The sequence below is a fragment of the Tiliqua scincoides genome, chromosome 4 (assembly GCF_035046505.1).
Source record: "Tiliqua scincoides isolate rTilSci1 chromosome 4, rTilSci1.hap2, whole genome shotgun sequence".
Lineage (NCBI taxonomy): Eukaryota > Metazoa > Chordata > Lepidosauria > Squamata > Scincidae > Tiliqua > Tiliqua scincoides.
In genome coordinates, this window is record NC_089824.1 from 70781326 (window position 1) to 70807596 (window position 26271).

Below are 26271 nucleotides of genomic sequence, written 5' to 3' on the forward strand. Positions count from 1 at the left end.
GTGCCCAAACCCCGGCCCAGGGGCCACTTACGGCCCTCAGAGGCCCCCAGTCTCCAATGAGCCTCTGGCCCTCCAGAGACTTGCTTGAGCCTGTGCTGGCCCAAAACAACTGCTCTCAGCATGAGGACAACTGTTGAGAGGTTGAACTCGTCTGAGCTGTGGGACGAGGGCTCCCTCCACTACTTGCTGATTCATATCTGTGATGCAGCAGTGGTAGTGAAGGAAAGTCTGGCCTTGCTTTGTGCAAGGCCTTTTATAGGCCTTGAGCTATTCCAAGACCTTCGTTCATTCATATAAGTGCCATCTCTAATATATTCATTTATGTAAATTTATTCAAATATTAAATTGTAAATTAATTCTTTCTTTCCCGGCCCCTGACACAGTGTCAGAGAGATGATGTGGCCCTCCTGCCAAAATGTTTGGACACCCCTGATATACATTATACACTGGAACTTGAGCATCTGTGGATTTGGGGATCCACGTGGAGTCCTGGAACCAAATCCTCATGGATACAGAGGGCCCACTATAATGTGTACTTTGATTTTTGGTATCCACTAAGATCAAAGAAATGCATACAACGATGGAAAGTTCTAGATGTCTCTAGCAACCACGTAAACTTGAATGAAGTAGAAGAGTTTGAAATTTACGAATTTCCTATAGAATGATCTGGTGAAATTTCAGAATGAGAACCTGTAGGTTTTATGTTTTGGGAGGATACTAAAGTGAAAAAAATTAAGAAGTGTGTAACTTCATAATTCAGATAGAAAAGCAGAGATTAAACTGATAATTAATTGACCATTATTTGTTCTGTTTGTTTGGATGTTTACTTTTAATGTTCTAGATTCATTCTCAATCCAATGGAAACAATACCAGTTCAACGCCTTCCAGAAAGATGCAATCCTCTGCACCTAAAGTTCGCAAAACTGTCAGTAATCGCATACATGAAGCAGTAAAAGCCATTGCACTGTGTCACAATGTTACACCAGTGTATGAATCTCGAGCAGGAGTGACTGGAGAAACAGAATATGCTGAAGTAGATCAGGATTTCAGTGATGAAAATAGAACTTACCAGGCTTCTAGCCCTGATGAGGTAAGCCTGTCAATATTGTTACATTTTAAATGAAATGTCAGCATTATTTTAATGTTAAATTTGACACTTGCTGAAAGCATAATGACAAATAGAATTCTCCATTCTACATCAACACAATAGGTGCTTAGTACAGAAAATACAGCAGCAAAATCTGTTATGATATGATGGTATTCTAATAATTATTGGGATCTGTCATACATAGTTTCAAATGTTTAATATTCAAATGCTGTTAGTGTTTTTTTAATCTATGCAGATATCTGGTTATTAAGAGAAAATACTGTGAGAATCACACTGAGCTCCTCACACCTGCAGAAAACACAGTCCATAACAAAACATCTAATTGAGCATAAAACTTGCCAGATGAATAGGACCAGATATTGAGAAAAACGTGATTGTCCTGGAGGCAAATTTTAAACTGTATCCAGTGAAAAAGACCTGAGCTTTAATGTTGAAGTCATCCAGAATAGCTAGTCTCAAGGACACCATACCAGAGAGGGCTGAGACCACCCCAGGAAGTTCAAGCAGGAAAACTGTTGGGGAAGCAATTACTTGTTCTACTCCTCCTTCTCTACTTCATAGGCAGGCAGGATAAAGCAGCATGCCTCCTCATAGTACTTGACCTTTGCTGGGCTCAGAGGACCCTCCAGAGACAAGGGGAGCAAAACTCCCCTTTTCTCCAGAGGAGGCACGCATACGGACCTGGCCTGAGGATACGTGAATTCGCTAATACGGGATCCATGAATGTATGTGGTTTTTTCCCCTTCTGTTTATCATAGAAGCACTGCTGTTTCATTCCATTGTGTTGGTACACTTTAAAGAAAATCAAACATTAATACAACAAACATGTTGCTCAAATATAAAGTATGATATATGGGAATCAAATGGCAGATATGCATTTAGAAGAGAATTAGATATATGGCCGCTTTCATATATCTGTGAGAGATAGTTGTCAAGGTGCATATCTGATAGAAAGGTAGATATCAAGATGTCTTGATAGCCATGGTCATGCAATAATTTTAGTTTTGAAATATAAGGATTTGGGCAAAACAATCTTAATTCTGAATTTCAGTTTTGCTTTGTAATTCTTAAAATTCAATTTCATCTCTTTGGAAATTCTTGTGAACTTGTTATTTCCTAAGGTTTTTTAATATATACTAGAAAATGTTTAAATCTAAAAATAATTATATGAACAAATAGAAAGCTATAATATAAAAGAAACGGAAAGTCTTTATCATAATTTTTTAAAGAGCTCTATTGATGCAATGCTTGCAAATTACTGAAGCCTAAGGAAAATAATGTAAATGGTTCATTATTTAGCTTATTGAACTTTCCTGCAGTTATGTTGACGGATGATGGCACTGTTTCCCAATCACACAAGCACCATTTTAAAAGCATTTTTATTGAATAAAGTGCTGTGAATATTGCACCCTGGAGCTTTATTTAAGGAAATGGTTCAGTTGATGTTTTCTTTTAACCTCACCGTTGACCTATCAAAACATATTTGGTTAATAAGCAACAGTATCATTTGACAGATTGATTTTAGTGCAATAAATTTCTTCAACAATGCAATGTTTTCTGATGCTTCATAGACAAGTGGGTTATATTTTGGTATATAATAGCATATTATAATATTCTTAGCAGTTTGCACCATATAGCTTGTGCAGAAAATTTCACAACAGACAATAAAGAAAAAGCTGCAGGCAGTTTAGACAAGTTCTTCCACAGCTTTAATCTAAACCTTTTAAATTATATTTAAATTGCACAATAAATACATATGAACGTTGAAATTTCAAATATGTATAATATCCATGGTGTAGGAATATCAGTTATGATGACCAATAGGGAAGTCTTTATAATGGTTGTAGGTACTGTAGCTTCAGATAAGTAACTTATTTTGTATTCATAGCATGAGCTCTACTTATGCCAAGCTCATTGTTTCTTATGAAAAGTGATCAATATTTCATTTTCTCTGAAAGAATGGAAAATTTCATTTGTCTGTTGCTTTGTACCCTCCACAGCACAGCAAGGAAAGAGGACATGTTGAGGACTCTATTGATAAAGCTCAACTCCTCTTATGCACTTTTGTCATATATGTATGTCCAGTTAAATCATGGTGAACTAGTGTGAAAATAATGTAATGAACAGTCATAAAAGGATATAAGCTAAGTCAGTAGAGCAATAAAGTTCAAAGGTCACAAGCTCAAGTAATTCCAAGACATGCTATGAACAGGAATCCTTGAAGACCTTTGCCCCTCTTTGGTCAGGGAAGATGGATTAGTCACAATTTCTAATGATTACTTATTCTAATAACTGCCTATTATTGGCTGTAGTTTACATGCATATATTCGTAGTAGTTTATATGCAATTTTCAATTTTGGACTATTTAGACATTAGATTTTATGAGGATATCAAGGTGAGGCGAAACCATAGGAGTACATCTGATATAAAAATTGGTTATTTTAATTCACATGTTTAGATTAGTGAGAAGACCTAATCTAACTTTGTGAAGAAGTTGTTCCCTTCAAAATATTTACAGAATATTTCAAGATTAAACCGGTTGCAAATCATATGGTTTCATACAATTGTTGAATGTTGAATGTAATTTTTCTATGTCATAAATTTTAACACAGTGGAATGAGAGGGAGAGAAAGGAAAAGAATATGGGAGAGAAATTTTGAAATTTTGAGTAGGAACATATTCCATTTAAAATTGGTTTTAAAAAAAAAAAGGGAGAGGTTTTCTTGCCTATGTTGACTATACCAATAAATGAGTTAAATCAGTTTGACTGATTTAAAAGTTGGTCCTAGAAATAAAAATCTTCAGAGCCCTCCACACATCAGGAATATGCCATCTTCTCCTTGGGATGATGGATGAAAGTGGAGAAGAAGGAGGGCAACATATCTCTTGAGAACAGCATATAAGTTATTTTGGTTGAGCATGGTCAACAACAATAAGATCTGTATCTTTTGAGTGTCAAGGTTGCTGTGTTTATGAGAAAGAACATTTCTTCTTGTCCACTAGTGAAATAATGTCTATGGATTAATTGACTATGAATGATTTAGCAGATTCCTGCCATTTTTTCTAGCACATGCTTTGAAGTAAGGGCAAACTTCTACTTCGAGGTAGAGGGCAACCTATGGCTTGGTACTGAGAAAGATGGTTAACCTTGTACTAAACCTAAGATCTTAGTGACATTACCCAACATTCTGTCAGTGCCTGACTGGAGGCTGTTCATCTTTTTTGGGTTATCAGAGCCTCAAATGGTCACTTTATTCTGTGGAGTAGCTTTGAAACCCAACACCACTGATCAAGTGGGATTAGAGAGCCAGGGTGGTGTAGTGGTTTGGGAGGTGGACTTAGACCTGGAAGGTCCAGGTTCAAATCCCCCCTCAGCCATGAAGGGGGGACCTTCCTGGGTGACCATGGACCAGTCACTTTCTCTCAGCATCACCTACCTCACAAGGTTGTTGTGAGGACAAAAGTAAGGGATCAGTTGTATGCACCACACTGAGCTCTTTGGAGGAAAGGTGGTATAAAAATGTTTAAAATACATATAAATAAATTAGATGTCAGTTTGAGAGGGAAGCATTCTCTTTTTTGGCTCATAGCGAGAAACAGAATAGTCAAATGGTGAACTGGTTCTCTTTCTCTGGTTTAGAAGATACAGGAGTATTTGTTCTGCATTCACCTCAAAATCTCCATCATAGGAGTTATCACATTATGAGTTTCAACCCTGGTTATGAAGAGCTGGATTGTTGGTATCTTCAGTTTGCGTAAAAGCAACCCATTTAACTCCAGCAAATCTTAAAAGTAACGTGGGAAGGCTGACTTTCTTCCAGCTACGCTCTGTGAGCTTGAAGAGTCCAAAATGGCAGCCATGAGGGAGAGAAACTTCATGGGAGCAGTAATTGTAAATCAGGTGCTGCAAAGAATCTGTATTAACTTGGGAATGTTGGGAGGAAGCAGCCATGCGCCCTTCAGTTATGTAGCTAAGGAGAGTTACAGGACTCTGGGTGGCACTCCTCTTCTGCAGCGATCCAGAGCCCACATTTCTGCCCCCCCCCCACTTGCAACTGAGCCACAGTCAGTCAGAGCTAAGCCGGCTGCTTCTTCAGAAGTGACTAGCTTCACTTCAGCTGCACCAGAAGTAATTGCAGTGACATCACCACAGTTACTTCTGGGGGCGATATTACCAAAAGGGCTGTTTTTGTTTAAGGGAATTATTACACAGCCTTATTAGAACACTGGGATCTTAAGACTGGATGCCAAACCAGCATTCAATTGAAATCCCTTTTACTTAAAGAAGAGACTGAGAGAAACCTTCCAATTAATGATTACTGCTTTATTAAAAGGGACACAGAATAGATACCCAAAAGAACTAATAGAGAACTATTGTTATACCCTAACTAGAGTGTCCTATAGTGGTGAGTGTAGTATAGTGCAAGTGTGTTTAGTGCACCCGAAGGAATGAGAAGAAAAGGGCTTATAGGGAAGGATTTTAGGGGGTTCCTGCCCTTCCAACCCCAGCTACTAGCTAAAGATGGGAAGAGAGGAGAAGGGGTGAGAGAAGTGAAAGAGTTCAAAGTGCAAGATATAGCTTCCTGTCCAGTTGTCCATGTGCAGCAGATTCTGTGAGCTGCGTGTGGACACTCAGGGAGTGACAGCCAGTGTTTAAGCACTTTATTTTATTTATTAGATTTATATTCCGCCTTTCTCCCCAAAGGGCACCCAAGGCGGCTTAATAGAATGAACATTTGCTAGTCAAACCCCCTTAATATTTAAGGATATTGAAAAGTTACTTACGTATAGGCAAAATGTTTTGGGATGAATGTGTAACTTGGGGTGTTTGACACATTAAAAGCAATGGATAACTTGGGCATGAATGAAAGGAATCTCTCTTAATCAAGCACAATGTAGGTAAACAGGGCTAGCACTGTCAGCTAAAATACAGATCAGCACCCAGTGCCAGAGGTTGTGTACCAATTTATGAGGTTTACATAATGTAAAATACAGGTATAATTCAATGTTTTGGTACAATACACATGAAGTTACTAGAATTGAACTCAGGAGAGCAAACACAAATTGTCAGTACAATGGAAAGATGCATGACAGGATTTCCAAATGCAATTTGGTAATCCTGTCATGCCTCTTTCCTTCAGGATGTGTGACTGTTGAGGGGAGGGGAAAAGAATGTAAACAAACAACCAAGAATCTGAGGCTTGATCAAAGTGGATATAAGGCCTGTAGGCCAGTGATCCTTGGGAGAACAGTTCATCTTGCATGCTGGCATTCATATATGAAGGCCTGTGATATCAAAATAGCATAACCAGAAATAAATAAATTGGGGGGATTTTCTTGGAACAGTGGGGGCGAAGGAGGCAGCAGGCCTGTCCTGGGGCGGTACACCTGTCAGCTATATCGGTGGCACCCTTTTACCTGTGTGCTGGAGCCAGGGTTAGGAACCCTCAACAACAAAACTTTGACCTGATCCACACAAGTGGCGAAATGAATATTGGGGAAATATTTTTGAATATTCCCCTTTGTTTAAAAACTCCTGGCAAAACAGAAGACCAGTAGAACATGAAAAACAATGAACTGAAACCTTTCTACTTAATCTGTGTTCATAAAATATAAAAATAAATAAAAATATAAAATTAATAAAATATAAAAATAATATAATATGGAGCCAGGTATGTGTGTTTATGAAATTTCAACAATAGTCTCTGTCTGTAGTCTGAATGGTACAATCTAGTTCATCACCCCAGCATTTTGTCCCTACTTCATGCTTAATTTTACTGTATGTGTAACCTCACCCTCAGAAGGAACTGTAGAAGTGTGGAGGCTAGTGAGCCTAGTAAGTAGTAGTAGCAGCAGCAGTAACAACTGGCAGGAAGGGACCAGTGCTCAAATTATGGGAGAATTACATCTGTTAAGGAGTCTTGAATGAAATCCAAAATCCCCCCCTTTGGTTCTTCCCAATTTAGCCCTATCATAACTCTCCCATAGTCTTATAAAAACGGTAGCTAAAGGAGCCAAAAAAAAAAAAGGTTGGGATCCTGGGAGCCCAAGGTGGTCTTAGAGGCAGTTGTTGCCTTTTGTGTGTGTTGAAATGTCTACCTTATTTTTCTGAGCTAGAGAGCAAGTCCAGTGTTTTTGAAAGCAACTTTGGAGATAACCCGCAGCACAGGCTATTAGGTATAGGCATCTTGTCTGAGTACCGTTAACGTATCAGTGCAGTTGGCTGAACTGCCTGTTTGGAATTATCTAATAAATGCAAGAGCCTGATGATTCTTGTCTGTTGGTGCCTTGACCTTTTCAGTTATACCTGTGCACACAATCTAAAATGTGACTTTGCTGTAAACTGCCAACTCAACTTGTATGTGAAGCCAAGCATAAACTAAATAATAAACAGATGTGAGTCACCAAATATAGAACACTCAAGTCCTCGTTGCAAAGGGACACAAATGAGATGATAGGGTATTAACGGAAAGATGCAATTTACAGGTCAGAATGTAATAGTAACCTTTCACTGTGAAAATTGAAAATTAACCTTTGGAGTATTGGATCATTTGCAGCTAATATGGTAGGCTTGCTAGGGAAAAAAAGCACCACAACCCTTTAAACAGCTTTTGTTCCTGTGGATCTAAAAATGACATTTAAAAGTGTATTTATTTTGCTTTCCTCCTCTTTATAGCAGTCTTTTCACTGTATTGTACTTTTCCAATGCCTACAGTACTAGGCATTGTACCAAGTAGCAATAGGTAGTAGTAATAAAGTCCTGCAATACATGTTTCAGATAGACTATTTTTTTTCTAGCATGCTGAAAGAAGCCTTGTATACAATTTCTTCATGTCTTACCTAAATCTCTTATTTTACATACAGAATTATCATGGCTGGAGGTAGTTCAGTTAGGATTTCTCCTGATCTTTTACAGATCAACATCTAATGCTTAAGATTCTTCCAGATACAAACATAAGAAGGCATATGTTGAGCATGCCCATATGTGCATGCCCATTGAAGCCTATAATATCTGAAACTTAAGAAAAACTGGTTGCAAAGTATGATGTAAGTTTCTTTTCGCCTCTTCCTGCACTTACTAATTAATTTTGCTGACTACAGGTGAGCGCCTTTGGAATGCTTTGACCAGTGATGGGTTGCATAGGCAACACCGCCACCAGTCCCTGCACACACGCACCCCAAGCCTCTAAAGCTGAGGAGAGCTCTGCTACCCTTGCCTCCGGAGGTTTGGGGTAGGGTGTGCAGGGACCAGCAGCAGCGTCACCACATATGCCTCAGCAAGGCTCAGTAAAGCCTCCAGAGGCAAGGGGAGCATAGCTTCCCCTCGTCTTTGGAGGCTTCATAGAGCGTCAAGCCTTGCTTGATGACGAGGGTGCCAGTTCGCATCCCTGTTGCTAAGCAATGTATGACTGTACTGAAGCTTGAGTCAGTCTCTTTGTGAACAGTAACAAGTATTAGATGATGAGGCTTGGAGGGCTAGTGATTGTTGTAGCAAAATATGCATCTTTACTTAAATGCCAAGATTGCTTTCTGCTTTTTTGGTATAGAATGTACTACAGCAGATTAGCTGTATGTTTGCACTCTGTTCAAAATATATGTATCCTGCCTTCTTCCTCTAAAAAGGAAGGTGACTTGACAATCATAATAGCAATGAAAGGTATAAGTGTTGAAACTGGGAAACAGTGACCAAAGTGCTATCCAGTTCAACATATGTATAACTAGAAAGTTTGCAAGTAGGTCTTATACAAATACATTTCTCTTTTAAAAAGGTTTTCAAAAATGAGGAGGCTAGTAAAAAGGAGTTGTAAGGGAAAGTCAAGATGATCAGATCTCTCTGAAGGTCACGGAAATTTATTTAAAGCCGCATTAACAGAGTGCATTCCATGAAGTAGCACCATCAGGTCCAGGATTCATTGTTCTTGAGTGGAGTCAAGGAGGTTGTAAAAGAGAAGAGGGCTTCCTTCAGGAAATGGAAGTCTTGCCTAAATGAAGAGAACAAAATGGAACTCAATCTCTGGACAAAAAAAGTTAACTATGACAGACAATATGGGGTGTGGAAAAAAATGAGAATTCAAAACATGACCCTAAAACAGCAACACAAACACTTGTTTAAAAACGTCAAAAGCATTTAAACTTCAAGGGAAGCAGTTGAACTAGCAAAGGAATAAAAGGGAAGATTAAAGTGGATATGGGAATTGCACAGGTGCTGGCGTGAATTCTTTGAACTTGTCTTTTCTACAGAACACTTAGGGCGAATACCAATGGCTAACATGACCTTCTCAGAGAGGGAGTCTAAAGAATAGAATCTAATAAATCTTCTGTCGAGTATGGGTGTAGTTAATGCACCATCCCAAGCTTAGAAAATAAAAATTCCCCGGCCTTGGGAATCCAAGAGGACTTCCTCCAAACAGTGAACTTGCTCTGTCAGAGGGACTGCAACCCTATCTAGGAACTGGTTGACATTCCAATACTGGAATTGCAGGTCTCCTCATGAACAGTGCCTCAGTTTAAGCTAGATTTTAATTCCAATTTGTTCATCCTCATCCAATCTTGTAATAAGTGTGTGTTCTCCTGTGTAACTCCCAGCATTGATCATCTATCAGAGTGCTTCAGTCTCATAACAAGATCAGAAAGAGTTTAAAATATCCAGAAAATATTTTAGTACATGGCAACTCTTCAGATTAGAATGAAATAACCAGAGCAATCATGCACAATGCTACCAGCATTAAGAAGGGCTTGACTGCCAGTTGAATTTTAGCAATACTGTTATTTAATTTGAGGAATCTAGTCACATGGTAATGTGAATAACAATAGTGACTTGTACAAGGGCGTTTTCAATGGCAATGAACTCTGTTAAATGCTGAGTTAATACATATTGTAACTCTCAAGATACATTAAACCCCCAAACAAACAAAAAATCAAGGCAATTAAAAATTGACCAATTCTTGCTTGCAGTGCTCAGCAGGTTGCCTAAAGTCTCTACCACAGCATGAAATCATAACAGTAATAGAAATCTTTCTATCTACTCCCATAACCATCCATTAGGTTTAAACCACCTTTTAAAGTTCATGGGATTTAATAAGAATATGGTGTAAAAGTAAGATAATAGCTTCCATTTTTAGCATACAAAATGCATACTAATTGACTGCATGCATTAGGCATGTATACTGGATTGCCACATTTCTATTTTTAAACTTATTAAACAGGATCTATTAGTTTCGTAGAACAGCCTATAGAATGGTTCTCATCACAGAAAATCTGTATGAACAGGAGATCAATAAGATTTTACTATTTTATTTACATAATGACTTTACAGTGATTCATAGTACATATCAATTAAATTTGTTGGCTTGATATTTTATAGTTTGGCTGTGCTCAGTACATACAATGTTTAGGGATTTTAGAGTTTTCAGATTTCCTACTACAGCTACACACGTCCCTCATTATCTGTACCTAATTCGTTCTTGAAAATGCCTCTTATAGCAAAAATCTGAAAAAGAAGTACTATTGTTATATTAATTTCAATGGGAAAAACGCCAAATCATTTCAGAACCATTCCAGATTCACGCTAAATGTCTAATTCCATAAGGCAGTGGTTTTCAGACTATCTAGGAAAATTTGAACTGCAATCGGTTCTTACGGGGGCGGGGAGGGAGGGGGCTAAGGGGCTGCAGGGACTGGGATGCACTCACCAGTCCCTGCAGCAGGCTGTTGGGGTTGCAGGGAGTCTGCAGGACTCCCCGCAGCTTAAAAAGTGAAAGCACAGCTTCCACTTACGGAAGTGGAGTGTGATAGCTGGGGATCATGTCACTGCCTCACCCCTGCCCCCGCCCCTTAAGGGGAAAGTGGCCAGGACTCTCTGGCTGGGGAGTCGCAATGTCCCAGTTTGGAAAGCCCTGCCATAAGGAAAAAGTTGTGTTTGTGTGACTTGATTGAATAGAGCAAATAACAACAACAACATTATCCAGCATCAATAACATGTTGAAAACCAACAGTGAAAATATCAGAAGTTCTAACCTCACATGTGGCTTTAGCTGCAAACTGATGAGCAAACTCTTATGTTTCTCCTGTTTTTCCACATTTCCATGAGACATTTCTTCTTTTGTTCTTTAGGACAGATATTCGCAGTAATTTGTAGAAACTCAGCACAAAAACAGATACACTGTAAAAGGGAGCAAGTAATGCACGTGCCTTGAAAGCATGGGGGCATGCTATCCATCAGGGCAGGCAGTGCATGTCCCATGAAAGAGGGCTTCTTCCCCAGCTGTGCTCCATCCTCCATGAGTCCTGAAGAGCACTTCACCTAAAGCCTGCAGGACCACATCCAAGAAAGGGAGCCCTTCTGGACCTCTGTCCTACCAGGGAAAGGTCCAAAATTCCATCTGACCTCCTAAAACTCCTTCCTGGGCATGCAAGGCAAATTCATCCCCTACTCTGTCTCCAGAGCTTAAAGCAGAGAGAAGAGCTACCCATTGGGTAAAATAGGAGGTGTACCTTGCCTCCCTGAGATACTTGGTCCTCCCCGCCCCCCGTTCCCACACTATCAAAATTCTGATATGCAGAAAGAGAGATGGTCTTTAATATATACAGTATGGATAAAGTGAAGATCCTACAGCTGTCATACTGATAAAGGGAGAAGTGTGTATATATTTACTTGTTTTGCTTTCAGCTTGATTTAAGCAAGGGTGTAATTGACTTTTGATATATCTCTGTCTAGGTAGCACTGGTGCAGTGGACAGAAAGTGTTGGTCTTACTTTGGTGAACCGGGATCTGACATCAATGCAACTGAAAACCCCTGGTGGACAGATTCTGACATATTACATTCTGCAGATTTTTCCTTTCACATCTGAGAGCAAGCGAATGGGAATCATAGTGAGAGTATGTTTTGTTTGTTTGCATTTTTATAAGAGTGTGATTTTGGTGGTGTGCATAACTATATATAGATGCTGGCAAACTCTGCCAATACAGAAATGTTCCTCTCAGATGCCATGCCCCCTCAGTAAATATTAAACTAGGGCTAAAGTGATAGTCCTATGTCAATTATGTTGTTAGAGATCCATTCTGCATTTTCACATGTACCTGTCTAGGGTTAGTTTGTCTTTAAGATGTTTCCATCTTGTTTACATAAAGGATGGTTCAGACATAATATTTCCAACCCTCCAAACCATGTTGGAACATTAGAAACCAGCAAGGCCCATGAGAGGGAGGTGCAGGGGGTTAATTGTACCTGGGCTTACAGTCAAAAAGGGGCCCCAGAAATTTCCTGGGATCTTACATTTTCCTAACTCACCCAGTCTCACTGCCCATGCAGGATGCTAGAGGCATTATTGCGGGTAGGTGGGCGGCTGTGGCTGCTGCCACAAGCCATATGTGCCAGGGTGAGGAATGTATACATGACAACACAGTGTCAAATCTGGAAGGAAACTGGCCTGCTACAGTAGCTCTTTGGCTTGTGGATCCACTTACTGTGCAGGAGTGTATAGAAGCTTAGGGACACACCTGGGGAAACTACAGCTGCTGCAGAAGTAAGTTTTGGTACAAACAGAACACTTTCCATTCTAGTATGTATGAGCCTAAGTAGGATAATGGTAATTTGCTACAATGATTTTCTTTATTTAAAATATTTTAGAAAGTTAGATGTTTGGTTTTCCGTATTACTGTACCTAGTTGCCAATGCCACGTGGGCGGCTAGACCTGGGCCCCAGCCAGGCTATTGCCCTCTGCCCTGTTTTGCTCCTCCCTGCCTCTGTTCTGTCCACCCCCACTGCCACGCTTCCTGCTCTGCTTCACCTCTCCCCTTCCCCTTTGAGAAGAGGCCCAAAATGAACTTTGAAGCCCCTAATAAAATTCCTTTTGGAGGCCTGAAAACCAGCCCTATGCTCCCATGCCTACTGACTAATTTGAATTCACCAGTAGTAGTTGTCAGTATATCAAAATAGATGAAGTATAGTTTGCCCAAGTTCCCCAAAACAGGTTAATGGTTTCACCCCTAACAAGATATACACCATTGACAGTAAAACATTGGTGGTCAATTTTAGAAATGTTTTACAATGTTTCCCATTCTCACAATGGGGTTTAAAGTTGAAAGGGAATGCATCCTTTTAAACATTTAAACTGGACAAGAAAGGAACTACTCCTCCCCTCGCACAGCATTTAAAGTTTAAAAGGGTGCATTTCCTTTTGAACTTTAAATCCCACACAAGAATGGAGCATTGTGAAGAGATATTGAGCTTCCCCCCCCCCCCGCCGCTTTTTCTTCCAGTGCTGCAAGATGAAGGGGGGAAAGACTGCAGCACTCCAGGTCATCTCACCCTACAAGGAGGCAGGAACAGGCAATTTGGAGCCCATTCCCCCTTTAGTTTATTTATGAGGAGTGTGACCATGCCACTTGCCAGGTCTATGCCACTTCTGCTTGATATGAACAGTAGCAAAGTAGCAAACTGCACCACTTCCATTTCAAACAGAAGCGGCATGGACCAGGTAGCCTGCAGATTGTGCTCCTGGTAAGGTGCTCCTGGTAAGGGTGTACAAATCTTAAATTAAGAATGCTTTCAAGCATTTTGTTCTTTTGCCATAAAAGCTTTTGTGAAAATAAAATATAACAATAATAAATTATCTGTTGGTCAAAATTATGAGCATTCAAGATAATTTTTTTAGAGTACCGTTACCAATTTGGTCGCGCAGTCTCAAAATGATTACCCAAACGTGCTAGGGGAAACTGGAGGTGAATACATCCCGTCTTCCCATCCAAGTTCTCCCATAATAGTAATTTGTACTGTACAGCTTGGAAATGAGTGCAGGGCTCCCACTCTCTAAAATGTCCTATTGTACATTGTGGAAGGGGTACAAATCATACTCTACTGCAGGGGTGCCCAAACCCCGGCCCTGGTTCCACTTGCGGCCCTCGAGTCCTCTCAGTGCGGCCCTCAGGGAGCCCCCAGTCTCCAAGGAGCCTCTGGCCCCCAGAGATTTGTTGAAGCCCACACTAGCCCAACGCAACTGCTCTCAGCGTGAGGGCAACTGTTTGACCTCTTGCGTGAGCTGTGGGATGAGCGCTCCCTCCACTGCTTGTTGTTTCACGTCTGTGATGTGGTAGTGGCAGCAAAGGAAAGGCCAGCCTTGCTTTGTGCAAGGCCTTTTATAGGCCTTGAGCTATTGCAAGACCTTCATTCATTCATATAAGTTCCACCTCTAGTAGATTAACTTATGTAAATTTATTCAAATTTTAAATGTAAATTAATTCTTCCCCCCTTGGCCTCGACACAGTATCAGAGAGATGATGTGGCCCTCCTGCCAAAAACTTTGGACGCCCCTGCTCTTCTGAGATCATTTCACCTACACTGTGGTATGAGTGATCCATGCCCTTATTTTAATTTTTTATTTTCAATTACAGGATGAATCTACAGGTGAAATCACATTTTATATAAAAGGTGCAGATGTTGTAATGGCCTCCATTGTTCAGTACAATGACTGGCTAGAAGAGGAGGTAAGATTTTTAATAACAAATGTTTCAAATGTATTATTTTTAATTACATATGTTTAATAACAAATGCTGGATTTAAAAAAAGGAAATACTTTATGTTCCCTGGTGGAGATGGGGGCATTCCTGACAGATGGGAATGTCCCTCGTCGCAACCTATAGGCAGGCCATTTTAGGGACCTTGTTTGTATCTTGGCGCTGTCTGGTAAAACTTTTGTGAGACCTAGTCTGGGTGAAATTTGAAGTACCCCATTTTTGGGTCTTGGCTTAGGCTGGTAAATTGCTAGGGGTGTTGGCCCTGCCCCCCCCAATAAATCCCTCCCCCCCAAAAATTTAAATTATTTTTGATTGCTAATTTTTTCCTGCTGAACTCGCCGTGTCTTCTGACGCGAGTTCTGAGTCCAGCCTGCCTGACCTGGGCACTTCACGTATACCCAGATTAGCCAAATTTCTGGCACCCACTCACCGAGCACCCAAGTCTTCTGCTACCCCTTCCTCCATAGGGAGCACAGACAGGGAACACATTATGCAGTGGCTAGAGGGACTTATAGATGCCAGGTTGGCTGCACACAGCTCTGCCGCTCAACCATCGCAGTCCTCCAATGAGAAGGGTAAGGGCAAAGCTAAACGTCTCAGAAACCCTACCTGCCCACCCTTGGCCCCACAGGGGTCTGATTTTTCTGCTCCCTCAGACTCTGATGTCCCCAGGTGTAAGAAGAGTCTTAAACCTTCTAAGCCATGGGGAGCCACACACGCTGCCAAACCCAAACGCTCACCAGTTGCTGGCATGGGACATGGGGGTTTTGAGCTCAGTTCTTCTAAGGAACACTCCTCTAGAGAAGAAGGAGAATTGTCAGGGGAGGACCAGGGTGGTGCTGACTCCAACGTGAATCGCCTTTTTCCAGGAGAGTTCCTACCCAGGGCGTTGGAGAAGGTAATCAGAGCTCTGAGCCTCAGTGCATCCACAGATGTTGAATCTGGCTCGGCTGCACTGTCCTCCACTCCAGGCTGGCCTCTGTTTCCCCAAGGGCCTCTCCGCCAGTCAAAGATCCCTTTTCCCGAGGCTTTTCTTAAAGTAATGGAATCTGAATGGACAACACCTTTGCATGGTAGGAGGGATGCTAGATTAGTCAACAAATTTTACTTCCTCCCCAAGGAGGATCTTGACAAAATTAGGGCACCTTCCGTGGATGCCCCAGTGGCAGCCTTGGCCACCAATGCTATCATTCCATCCGAAGGGGAGGGAGGACCTCAAGATCCCTCTGATAAGAGGATCGAGGCCGCTCTTAAAAGAGCCTCCGAAGCCTCCTCTTTTGCCCTGCGGGCAGCAGCGACCAACTCTATCTTTGCGAAGGCCACCTTTCTTTGGATCGATGAACTCTCCAACACCAACCCTTCTCTTCCTAAGGCTGTCAAGGATTCTCTCAAAATGATCTCCCTGGCAGTTGCTTTCACAGCAGACTCTTCTCTGGATGCTCTCCAGTTCTCGTCCAGGGCCATGGCTTCCAACGTAGTGGCTAGACGCAACCTGTGGCTTCACTCTTGGGACGCCGATTCTGGTTCACAGAGCAGGCTGGTAGGTACCCCTTTTGTCAGGGGCAAGCTATTTGGTCAGTCCCTTGAACCTGTTCTGGTGGAAAATAGGGACAAACGAAAGGTTTTGCCTTCTGCACCCAAAAGTTAGGTAAAATTCAGACCCAACCCGACTTTTCGCTCCTTTCACACCTCCAGCAAATCTAGAGAACAAGGCAGATTCAAGCCTAGGTGAGAGCAGATTTCCCCAGAAATAGGGAAAATTTCTCCCCTCTCAGGGGGTCAATTCACATCCCAGGTCCTCCAAGGATAAATCTGCATGACGCCAGATCTTCTTCCCCCTCAAGTCCAATTGGTGCCCGGCTTCTGCAATTCGCTCCTCTCTGGCATCAAATCACTTCGGATGCCTGGGTTCTGGAAACCATCTCCAGAGGTTACTCTCTAGAATTTCTCAGGAAACCTCAAGACAGGTTCTGGCAGGTCCCCCCTTCCAGGGTTCCTGCAAAGCACTCTGCCATGCTAGAAGCCATCCACCACCTCCTAGAGGAGGTTCCCATACCAGAAAGGAACTTGGGGGTCTATTCAGTCTTTTTCTTAGTGCCAAAACGAAAATCTCCCAAGGTGTTCACCAAAGTCCTAGTTACCCTGATAGCACACCTCAGGCTACAGGGTCTGCATCTTTTTCCTTATCGAGACGACATCCTGATCAAAGCATCGTCCAGGGATTTAGCTCAGTCGCACACCACCCTAACAGTATGGTGCCTCAGGTAATATGGGTTTGTCATCAACGAAACCAAGCGCGTCCTGTCACCCTTACAAGTACTGGAACATCTGGGTGTACAGTTCGACACCCAGACCTTTCGAGCTTTTATATCACAGGACAGACAACACAAGATCCTACAATTGCTACACAAGGTTATGAGGGACACGCACACCGAACTGCTGTCACTTGCCAGGCTACAGGTGATGCTGATCTCTTGCCTCCAACTAGTCAGTTGGGCACGTTTTCACACTTGGAAACTGCAGCAGTTTCTGTCCCCTTATGCAAAGCTAATAGAGAGACGGTCCCAGATCCTGGTCCCCTGGAGGGACCTGCAATGGTGGATGACCGACAGCCGGTTAGCCCAAGGGGTCAGTCTTCACATCCATCCCAAACTAGTTCTTACCACAGATGCCAGTCTAGTAGGATGAGGGGCCCATCTGAATGGGAGACTGGTTCAGGGGCGTTGGTCCTCTCAGGAAGCATCCCTCAGCATCAACCTGCTGGAATTGAGAGCGATCCGGCTAGCTGTTGCCCATTTTAAGCCTCTTGTCCTTCAGGAATACATTCTTGTGAGGACCGACAATGTGTCAGCCAAAGCCTACCTGAACCACCAAGGGGGTCACGGTCAAGGCAACTTATGAGGGAGGCAAGCCTGATCCTTCAGTGGGCAGAAAGAAATCTTCTATCTCTAAGCGCCCAACACTTGGCGGGAAAATCAAATGTAGAAGCGGATTGGCTAAGCCACAGAAGGCTTGCGGAGGCAGAATGGGGTCTGCATTCTCAAGCCTTCTCGGAAATCACAGCCCGCTTCAGACTACCAGACCTGGATCTGTTCGCCACAAGCGAAAACGCTTAACTGGAAAGATTCTTTTCCAGGTTGGAGGATCCAAGGGCAGAGGCAATCGATGCACTTTGTCGACATCTTGGCCCAAGGGTCTTTATGCTTCCCCCCCCCCGATTCCTCTTCTGGGACAGGTGCTCAGACTAATAAGGCTATACAAGGTGGCAGTTGTCCTAGTCGCCCCAAACTGGCCAAGGCGACCCTGGTATCCAGACCACCTGCAATTGTCAGCTCTCCACCCTTGGAAAATTCCTCACTGGGCAGATCTTCTCTCCCAGGGCCCACTACATCATCCACAGTCACACAGGTTCCATCTGACTGCGTGGAAGTTGAAAGGCTAGAGCTTAAACGCCTAGGTTTCTCTGAGAGGGTCATCTCCACCATGTTATCCTCTAGACCAGGGGTGTCCAAAGTTTTTGGCAGGGGGGCCACATCATCTCTCTGACACTGTGTTGGGGGCACAGAATTAAAAAAGAATTAATTTACATTTAAAATTTGAATAAATTTACATAAGTTTACATAAATAAATATATTAAAGATGAACTATGAATGAATGAAGGTCTTGCAATATCTCAAGGCTTATAAAAGGCCTTGCACAAAGCAAGGCTGGCCTTTCCTTTGCTGCTGCTACTGCATTACAGACATGAAACATCAAGCAGTGGAGGGGGCCCTCATTCCACAGCTCACGCAAGAGGTTAAACAGTCACCCTCATGCTGAGAGCAGTTGCGTCGGGCCAGTGTGGGCTTCAACAAATCTCCGGACGGCCAGAGGCTCATTGGAGACTAGGGGCTCTCTGAGGGCCGCATTGAGAGGCTTCGAGGGCCGCAAGTGGCCCCAGGGCTGGGGTTTGGGCACCCCTGCTCTAGACAGTCTTCCACAAGAAGAGTTTATAGAACCACATGAAAGAAGTTTTGTTCCTGGTGCAGAGAAAAGGATCTTGAACCCAGTTCCCCATCAGTTTCTGTTATTCTTGACTTCCTACAGGACAGGTTGGAAAAGGGCCTCAAGACTTCCACCCTGCGGCGCCAGGTGGCGGCAATTCAGGGCACTCTGGGAGCAGGAGGTCATTGCTTCTACTGATGCACCCCCATATTAAGTGTTTTTTAAAGGGGGTGGCTCTTCTTAATCCTCCCCCCATTCACACGGTTCCAACCTGGGACCTTTTCAAAGTTCTTACAGCCTTATCTTACAGCCTTTGAGCCCCTGGTTACAATTCCTTTAAAAATGATCTCCATAAAGACTGCCTTCCTTGTGGCTATCACTTCTGCTCGTAGAGTCTCGGAACTGGGAGCCCTGTCTATTCACCCCAAACTCTGCGTCTTTCATAAGGACAGTGTGGTTCTCCGAACCGACCCATCTTTCTTGCCCAAAGTCAATTCGATCTTCCACCGGCAACAAGAACTAGTCCTTCCGTCTTTTTGTCCGAATGCCAATTCTATGCTTGGGATCATTAGAAAAGTTATTGAAAACAAAACGGCTAATATTATAATGCCATTGTACAAATTGATGGTAAGGCCACACCTGGAGTATTGTGTCCAGTTCTGGTCGCCGCATCTCAAAAAAGATATAGTGGAAATGGAAAAGGTGCAAAAGAGAGCAACTGAGATGATTACTGGGCAGGGGCACCTTCCTTATGAGGAAAGGCTACGGCGTTTGGGCCTCTTCAGCCTAGAAAAGAGGCGCCCAAGGGGGAACATGACTGAGACATACAAAATTATGTAGGGGATGGACAGAGTGGATAGAGAGATGCTCTTTACACTCTCTCATAACACCAGAACCAGGGAACATCCACTAAATTTGAGTGGTGGGAGAGTTAGAACAGACAAAAGAAAATATTTTTTTACACAGTGTGTTGTTGGTCTGTGGAACTCCTTGCCACAGGATATGGTGATGGCATCTGGTGATTCTACACAGAGTGCACTAAATCTTTTAGAAAGACCGATGCTCTATTCCTAGCCTACCAGGGTAGGACACTGGGGAGGAAAGTCTCTCCCGTGACTGGCTAGGTGGTTGAGAACATGCATCTCTCTGGCCTATGAAGCCTTGGGACTCCAACCGCCTGAAGGAATCCTAGCACATTCGTTGAGGGGAGCAGCCACTTCAGCCGCCTTCGATGGCATTGCCTCCTTGTCTGAGATCTGTAGAGCAGCCACTTGGTCATCACCTCATACGTTTCTCAAGCACTATAAAGTCTGCTCTCACGCCTCTGTGGATGCTGCCTTTGGACGTAAAGTCCTCCAAAAGGTGCTTAAGGTTTAAGGTGTTCCATCTCTGATCCCGCCCAACTCAGGGATTACTGCTCAGGGAGATCCCATCTGTCAGGAATGCCCCTGTCTCTACCAGGGAAATCAGGAGTTTATGGCTTACCTCAGTAAGTCCTGTTCTTGGTGGAGACGGGGCATTCCGCCCTCCCCTTTTCTATTCTCGTTGGACTCAGCACCTCTCTGGTCCAGTTTGAGGTTTGAACACACAATGAGGGGTCAGTCTTTGCTTGTTTAGGGGTCCACTGCACTCTCGTTTTCTACCCTGGGTGTCTCTTATCTGTTTTTATCTGAAGTTAATTTTTTATGCGTTATGAAGTTTGTTTTTTCTGAGGACTGTGGCTCGGCTATTAGTCTGGGTCCTGGTCCCCACGCACAGGGAGCTCCACCCTTTGGGTTTTGACCTGCCTACAGGATGCGACAAGGGACATTCCCATTTGTCAGGAATGCCCCCTGTCTCCACCAGGAACAGGACTTACCGAGGTAAGCCATAAACTCCTGATTTTTCATAGTGAAGTGATAGAACTGTGAAATCCTTCAAGAAGTGGAAGGAGAATAGTAATCTATTATTGGACTGAATTCACAGATGGAAATAATGAACTAAAGGAGTAATGGATTGGGAAATGCAATTAAGTGTTTCGTTAATAGGTTTTAAAGAGTTGCAGTGGGTTCCAAATTTTGTGTAATAAAGAAAGAAAATGAAAGTTAAGTGTCAAACTGAACAACAGAGTGACTGAATGTTTTAAAAAAAGTTTTCATGTCCAAAGTATGTTCCATAAACAAAATGCATAAGGTGAAATCTAAAAGCTACTATAGGTACATGGACAAATTCAGTGGGTATTTTTAAAAAATCTTTTTCTTTGAACAGCGTAGCTGAAAATGCAAATGAGCTCTAAATTATTTGTAGATTCTTACTGTAAAATAAGGTTTGAATAAATATATTTTCACCAAACATATGCATTGTGCTATACTGCTGTACTAGATACCAGCAATTGTCTTAATTTGACCTTACATATAGACAATATGGTAATGTGATGATCACACAATGCATGTTTATAATGGTATTGGCAATATAAATCAATACCTCCTTCAGGCAGTTTGATTTAATCAGAGGCATGAATAAATTAAACTCCCTGAAGACCTAATAAAGTGTCATAAAAATTACTTTTGGCGATAATGATGCACAATTAATTGTAAGATACTTGCTTAATTTATTTAGCATTATGAGGTCAAATCAATAAGCATTTTGCAGTAGACAGACAGCATCAAGCTTTTTTAAAGAATCATGAACATGACTGTTCTTATATTACTTTTAATATGTGTGTTTTCATTAACAAAAATAAGTTAATACCATATTTTTGTTGTAACAGTTGGATGCCACTTACATGTGTAAATGTTACCCTGTAAAACAAATTTTATAATTTGATTTTTTTTAAAAAAGGTAAAACCTATGGAAATCTTTTTGGTTTTTTTAGATTAGCAGCCAGATCCTATCCCCCCCCCCCCCCGCTGGTGCAGCCCTCCCAAAAAGGTATGCACTGTATGCAGGGGGCAGAGCAGGAGGCCTCAGAAGGGAAAGAAATTTAAACCCCTTAACTCTCCTGTCCCACAATAAGCCTGCTTGGACCTGTACCAGCGATTCACTGGCACAAATCTGAAGGGGGGGGCAGGAAGGCTGCTGGCAAAGGGGATGGGATCTGACATGCGCCAGCACTGCCAGATCCACCCCGTCCCACAGCATCCCCACTCTTTATTCCTCCCCCTCTCCACCCTCATTCAACCCTCTTGCCCCCTCCACTGGCTTATCTGTTTCAGCAGGTGGCAGGTGCTCCAGTGCTGCCAGAGTGCACCTTACGGCTGCTTTTCAGCATCCACCACTTGGCAGAACATGCATTCAGTCAGCAAGGCAAGCCCAATAGGATTGGGCTGTGTGGGTCTTAATTACTCTAAATAAGAGTATGCTGTGATCAGAAGCACCTCAATTCATTCATTATAGTGGATTCCTTTTCCTTTACTGTTTTGACTGATCCTGTTTTAGATGTATCACAGTGTCATGGTCTCCGAAAGAAAGCCTAGCTTCTTGGGAAATATGAAAAGTTCTTACTCCCTTCTTCATCTCTAGTTTCTTTGTGTTCTACTTGCTTTCGTGTCTCCTGCCCACCTTTCACTTTGTCAGTTGCAGGGGGCTGGGAAACTTGTTGACTGCTTGTTTGCATCATCAAAACCAGAGGGATCAAAACTAAGACAAATGGGCAACTCTGAGTCTCTGCCAGATTCACAATTGTTTTTTAACACTTTATTATATTTGCAATTTTAGTGTGGTAACATGGCAAGAGAAGGGCTGCGCACTTTGGTTGTGGCCAAAAAATCATTAACAGAAGAACAGTACCAGGATTTTGAGGTAAAAAGGTGAAAAAACACTCATAAATGTGCATCTATGTATTGAATAACAAAGCACATGCATGCAACTGGTGCAAAACACTGTAGAAATTGATATTTTAAAAGCTAGCTTTGCAAACTTCATGTATATACATTTTGTTTGTCAGACTATTGATGGATGATCTCCACCTTATCTTGCTTCATAATTAATGTGATCTCTGAGAAAGCTCAGTGTATTTCCACCAAATCTCAGAAATGCTCCAGACCCAAAGACCCTCAACTGCCAGCCTACTGCCATCATCTGTAGTTCGCCATTCCCACCCTTCTCAAACATATTTTGTGAAAGGAGGATTGAAACCAACAGCAGGAATGGCAGAAGCTGTGTGGAGCCCTTCACCTTAGATTCCCTTGCTTCCTAGCAGTAGTGGAGACTTCTTGGTATGCTTGGAAGTATTACTGTTACTGTTAGGGTCCTTCAAAAAGTACTTTGAATTCTTCTTGGCACACTCAGTTAAGTCCAGATGAATGGAAGAATGTTAGACAGCGGCTAGGAATATAGTTTCCAGCTGCAATGGATATGACATTCCCTTCTTCTCTCCCTACCCCCCCCCCCACCTCATCCACAAAATTGCATTTAGGAAAAGGAAGGTCTGATGCTGAGTTGAGCCCCTTTAGGTTGATTGAATTTGGCTCATATTGTGTTTGGAGAGAACACATAGTACAACACTATGAAATACATGCTCAATGACTGAACTATGTTCCCTCTCTTCTTAAAAGCTTTGGCTTAGTCTCCAAAAGTCTAGAAGTGCCCTGGAATTTCTAACTAGAGAATAGTTTGTCAACCAGATGTGGATACTTCATTGCCTTGTGGCTTTCTGATCATGGTGAAGGAACTGCACTCTCCCATGAGTCTCATCCTGCCATGTTACACTGCTCATGCAATAGTCTGCTCAAATGCTCACTTACTTGCTTGGCTACGCTAGCGATAGTAATGTTTTCACTAACACTGAATCCTGTGATTATTTAATTCTGTGCAGTGACTTTCAGGAAACAAGTAGCTGGTTAGGAAATGTGACAAGTCCTCTCTTACCATACAATGCTTTCATCAAGTTGTGGTAACCCAAATCCTTGGTGCTGGCACGTCACATATTTCAATCATGAATCAAGCTAATTAAAATAAAAACTGAAGCTTTGAACTTTGAAACTTATAGACATAACATTTGGTTGACTTTTATTAGCCTTCTCATTTCTTTCTGTATGAAACATACAGTGATATGAGCCATTTAGTTATTTGATTTTTCTCTGTAAACCGCTTTGTGAACTTTTAGTTGAAAAGCGGTATATAAATACTGTTAATAATAATAATAATAATATATTTTTCAAATGTTTCAGTACCAGCGATTTCCAGATGTGCACATTTTAGGTGGTTTGAATCTTAGGATTCCAGAGCCAGCCCATAGGCCACAGTACTGTAGGTGTTGCATCTTGCCTAGTTCTTTTCTAATCATTTATGGCTTGACTCAAAACGTCAACATTTTGAAACACTATCTACAGGAGGCCACAAATTTAAAAATTTTGTCTTGTTGCAAACAGAATCGGTATAACCAAGCAAAATTAAGTATACATGACAGAACCCTCAAAGTGGCTGCAGTTGTGGAGAGTTTGGAAAGAGAAATGGAATTACTGTGTCTCACGGGAGTTGAAGATCAACTACAGGCTGATGTTAGGCCAACCTTGGAGATGCTACGAAATGCTGGAATAAAGGTACTAACTTTTTGCTGTTGTTGAATCATTACACTGGCTGTCTCTGTGTCGTATATTTATCTCCATAGCTGAGAATCAGGTATTTTATCATATGGAAAGTACTAGGCATAGGCAGGTGAAGTGGTTTGGTAGTTTGGAAGATCCCAGGTTCAAATGCCTGCTCAGCCATGAAACTTCCTGGGTGACCTTGGGACAGTCACTATCTCTCAGCCTCACCAACCCACAGGATTGTTGTGAGGATAAAAGGAGAAGGATAAACATAAGAAGAACCCGCTAGATCAGGCCAAAGGCCCATCTAGTCCAGCTACTTGTATCTCACAGAGGCCCACCAAATGCTTCAAGAAGCACACAAGACAGCAAGATACAGCCTGCATCCTGGTGCCCTCCACTGCATCTGAGGTAGCCTACTTCTAAAATCTATAACTTGCACATACCTATCATGACATGTAACCCGTGATGGACTTTTCCTCCAGAAATTTGTCCAGTACCCTCTTAAAGGCATCTAAGTGAGATGCCATCACCACTTCCTGTGGCAAGGATTTCCACAAACTAATTACATGCTGTACAGAACCCTGAGCTCCATGGAGGAAGGATGATATAAAAATGCGAGAGTGTCAATAACATATGGGAAGTACCAGGCATAGGGAGCACTTGTATACAAAGCGGCAGAACTTGAAAAAAAAAAGCAGCTTACTATGGGAATGATTGGAAATACTGTGAATAAATAAAGAGTCGAAATGCAAACTTTCTTCCTATTTCTTGCATCTTCTTCCAATCAGAGGGTTTAGCTTGGGCCTTTAAACAGGAATTAAGAACATTTTGATGTGATGGACAGTGATTGAACAAGATGCAGAGGAGGGCTTGATTAAAATACTGCCATATCAAGTAATCGCCAGCTAAGCTAACTCTAAAATTCAATTTTATAGATATGGATGCTAACAGGAGATAAACTGGAGACTGCCACTTGTATTGCAAAAAGCTCCCACTTAGTATTCAGAACACAAGATATTCATATTTTCAGACCTGTAAGTATAACTGCAAATATTTGTCACCTTAGTTCATAATAGGTATTATAATATGGTATGATAGTTATTGCTAGTGATGTAGAATTTGTTCGTTAGTTTTGTGTCCATTTGGTTTGTGCAATAAGCAATTTTCATTGTCATATTCATGGAAATAGCTACATATCTTAGGTGATGTAGTGTGATTGCTTCCTGTTCTTCATGACATCTTGACTTATGCACATGCATTTGTGTGCACACACTCAGGATTGCAACTGTACAGATCACATGTCAGAACATGTCAGATTAACATGTTCAATGTTAATATGAACATTAAAGTCTCCCAGAACCAATAGCTAGCCAGCTCATCTTTCCAAGTTGTCAATACATTCCAAAGACAAAGGTCATTACCAGAGTATTGGGCAGAAGGTGAGGGCCAAAATGGACTGTTGGCAGGTGTTAGATCTTTGCCTCACATGGGATCTTTGAAAAGAAGTTGGAGGAATTTCATTAAAAAGTATTCCTGTATCCATAGCAATATATTTAGCAGTTCCACCTTGAACTTGTTTCCGTTTTAATTAAGGTAACCAGTCGTGGAGAAGCTCACTTGGAACTAAATGCATTCAGAAGGAAACATGACTGCGCTTTGGTAATATCTGGGGATTCTCTGGAGGTGAGGCTCTGGCTTTTGTCAGTTGGTAGCATTGTTCATTGTTGTTTTTAAAATGTGCCTGCCACTAGACAATGAAAAGAGGATAACACCTCTGGATGAAAAAAAAAAGCCTGCAACTTGTTTTACATCGTGTAACACCTAACACTAAAAATACAGGGTGACCCAAAAAAAACAGAACCCACAAATCTTTGAATAAAACTGTTAATTTTTGTTTATAAACAAAAACTGTTTTATAACTGTTAATAAAACTGTTAACAGGGAATAATCGTACACAGATTGAATTTTGAGTCCAGTAAGTTTCTTGAAATTTACTGGACCTTTGTAGGATTTAATAAAATTTTTATGGGTTCTGTTTTTTGGGGGTCACCCTGTATAACCAAAACTGAGAATCAAGAAATCAATCTGTCTGGTCTGGTCATAGAGAAAACCATTTTCTCTATGCCTCCCCAAAAACCTGTGTGTCATC

The 26271-nt window shown here is 41.9% G+C and overlaps 1 protein-coding gene across 3 annotated transcripts in view; it reads left to right on the forward strand.

The window, feature by feature from the left end:
- ATP9B (ATPase phospholipid transporting 9B (putative)) overlaps positions 1-26271 on the forward strand; it is a 190734-nt gene that overhangs the window by 145698 nt on the left and 18765 nt on the right. For all 3 annotated transcript variants that reach the window (XM_066623335.1, XM_066623336.1, XM_066623337.1), the window contains exons 15-21: positions 842-1090; positions 11826-11987; positions 14503-14595; positions 22306-22389; positions 23961-24131; positions 25058-25156; positions 25716-25805. In XM_066623335.1, coding sequence (XP_066479432.1) covers positions 842-1090; positions 11826-11987; positions 14503-14595; positions 22306-22389; positions 23961-24131; positions 25058-25156; positions 25716-25805 — 948 coding nt within the window. The remainder of the gene's footprint in view (positions 1-841; positions 1091-11825; positions 11988-14502; positions 14596-22305; positions 22390-23960; positions 24132-25057; positions 25157-25715; positions 25806-26271) is intronic.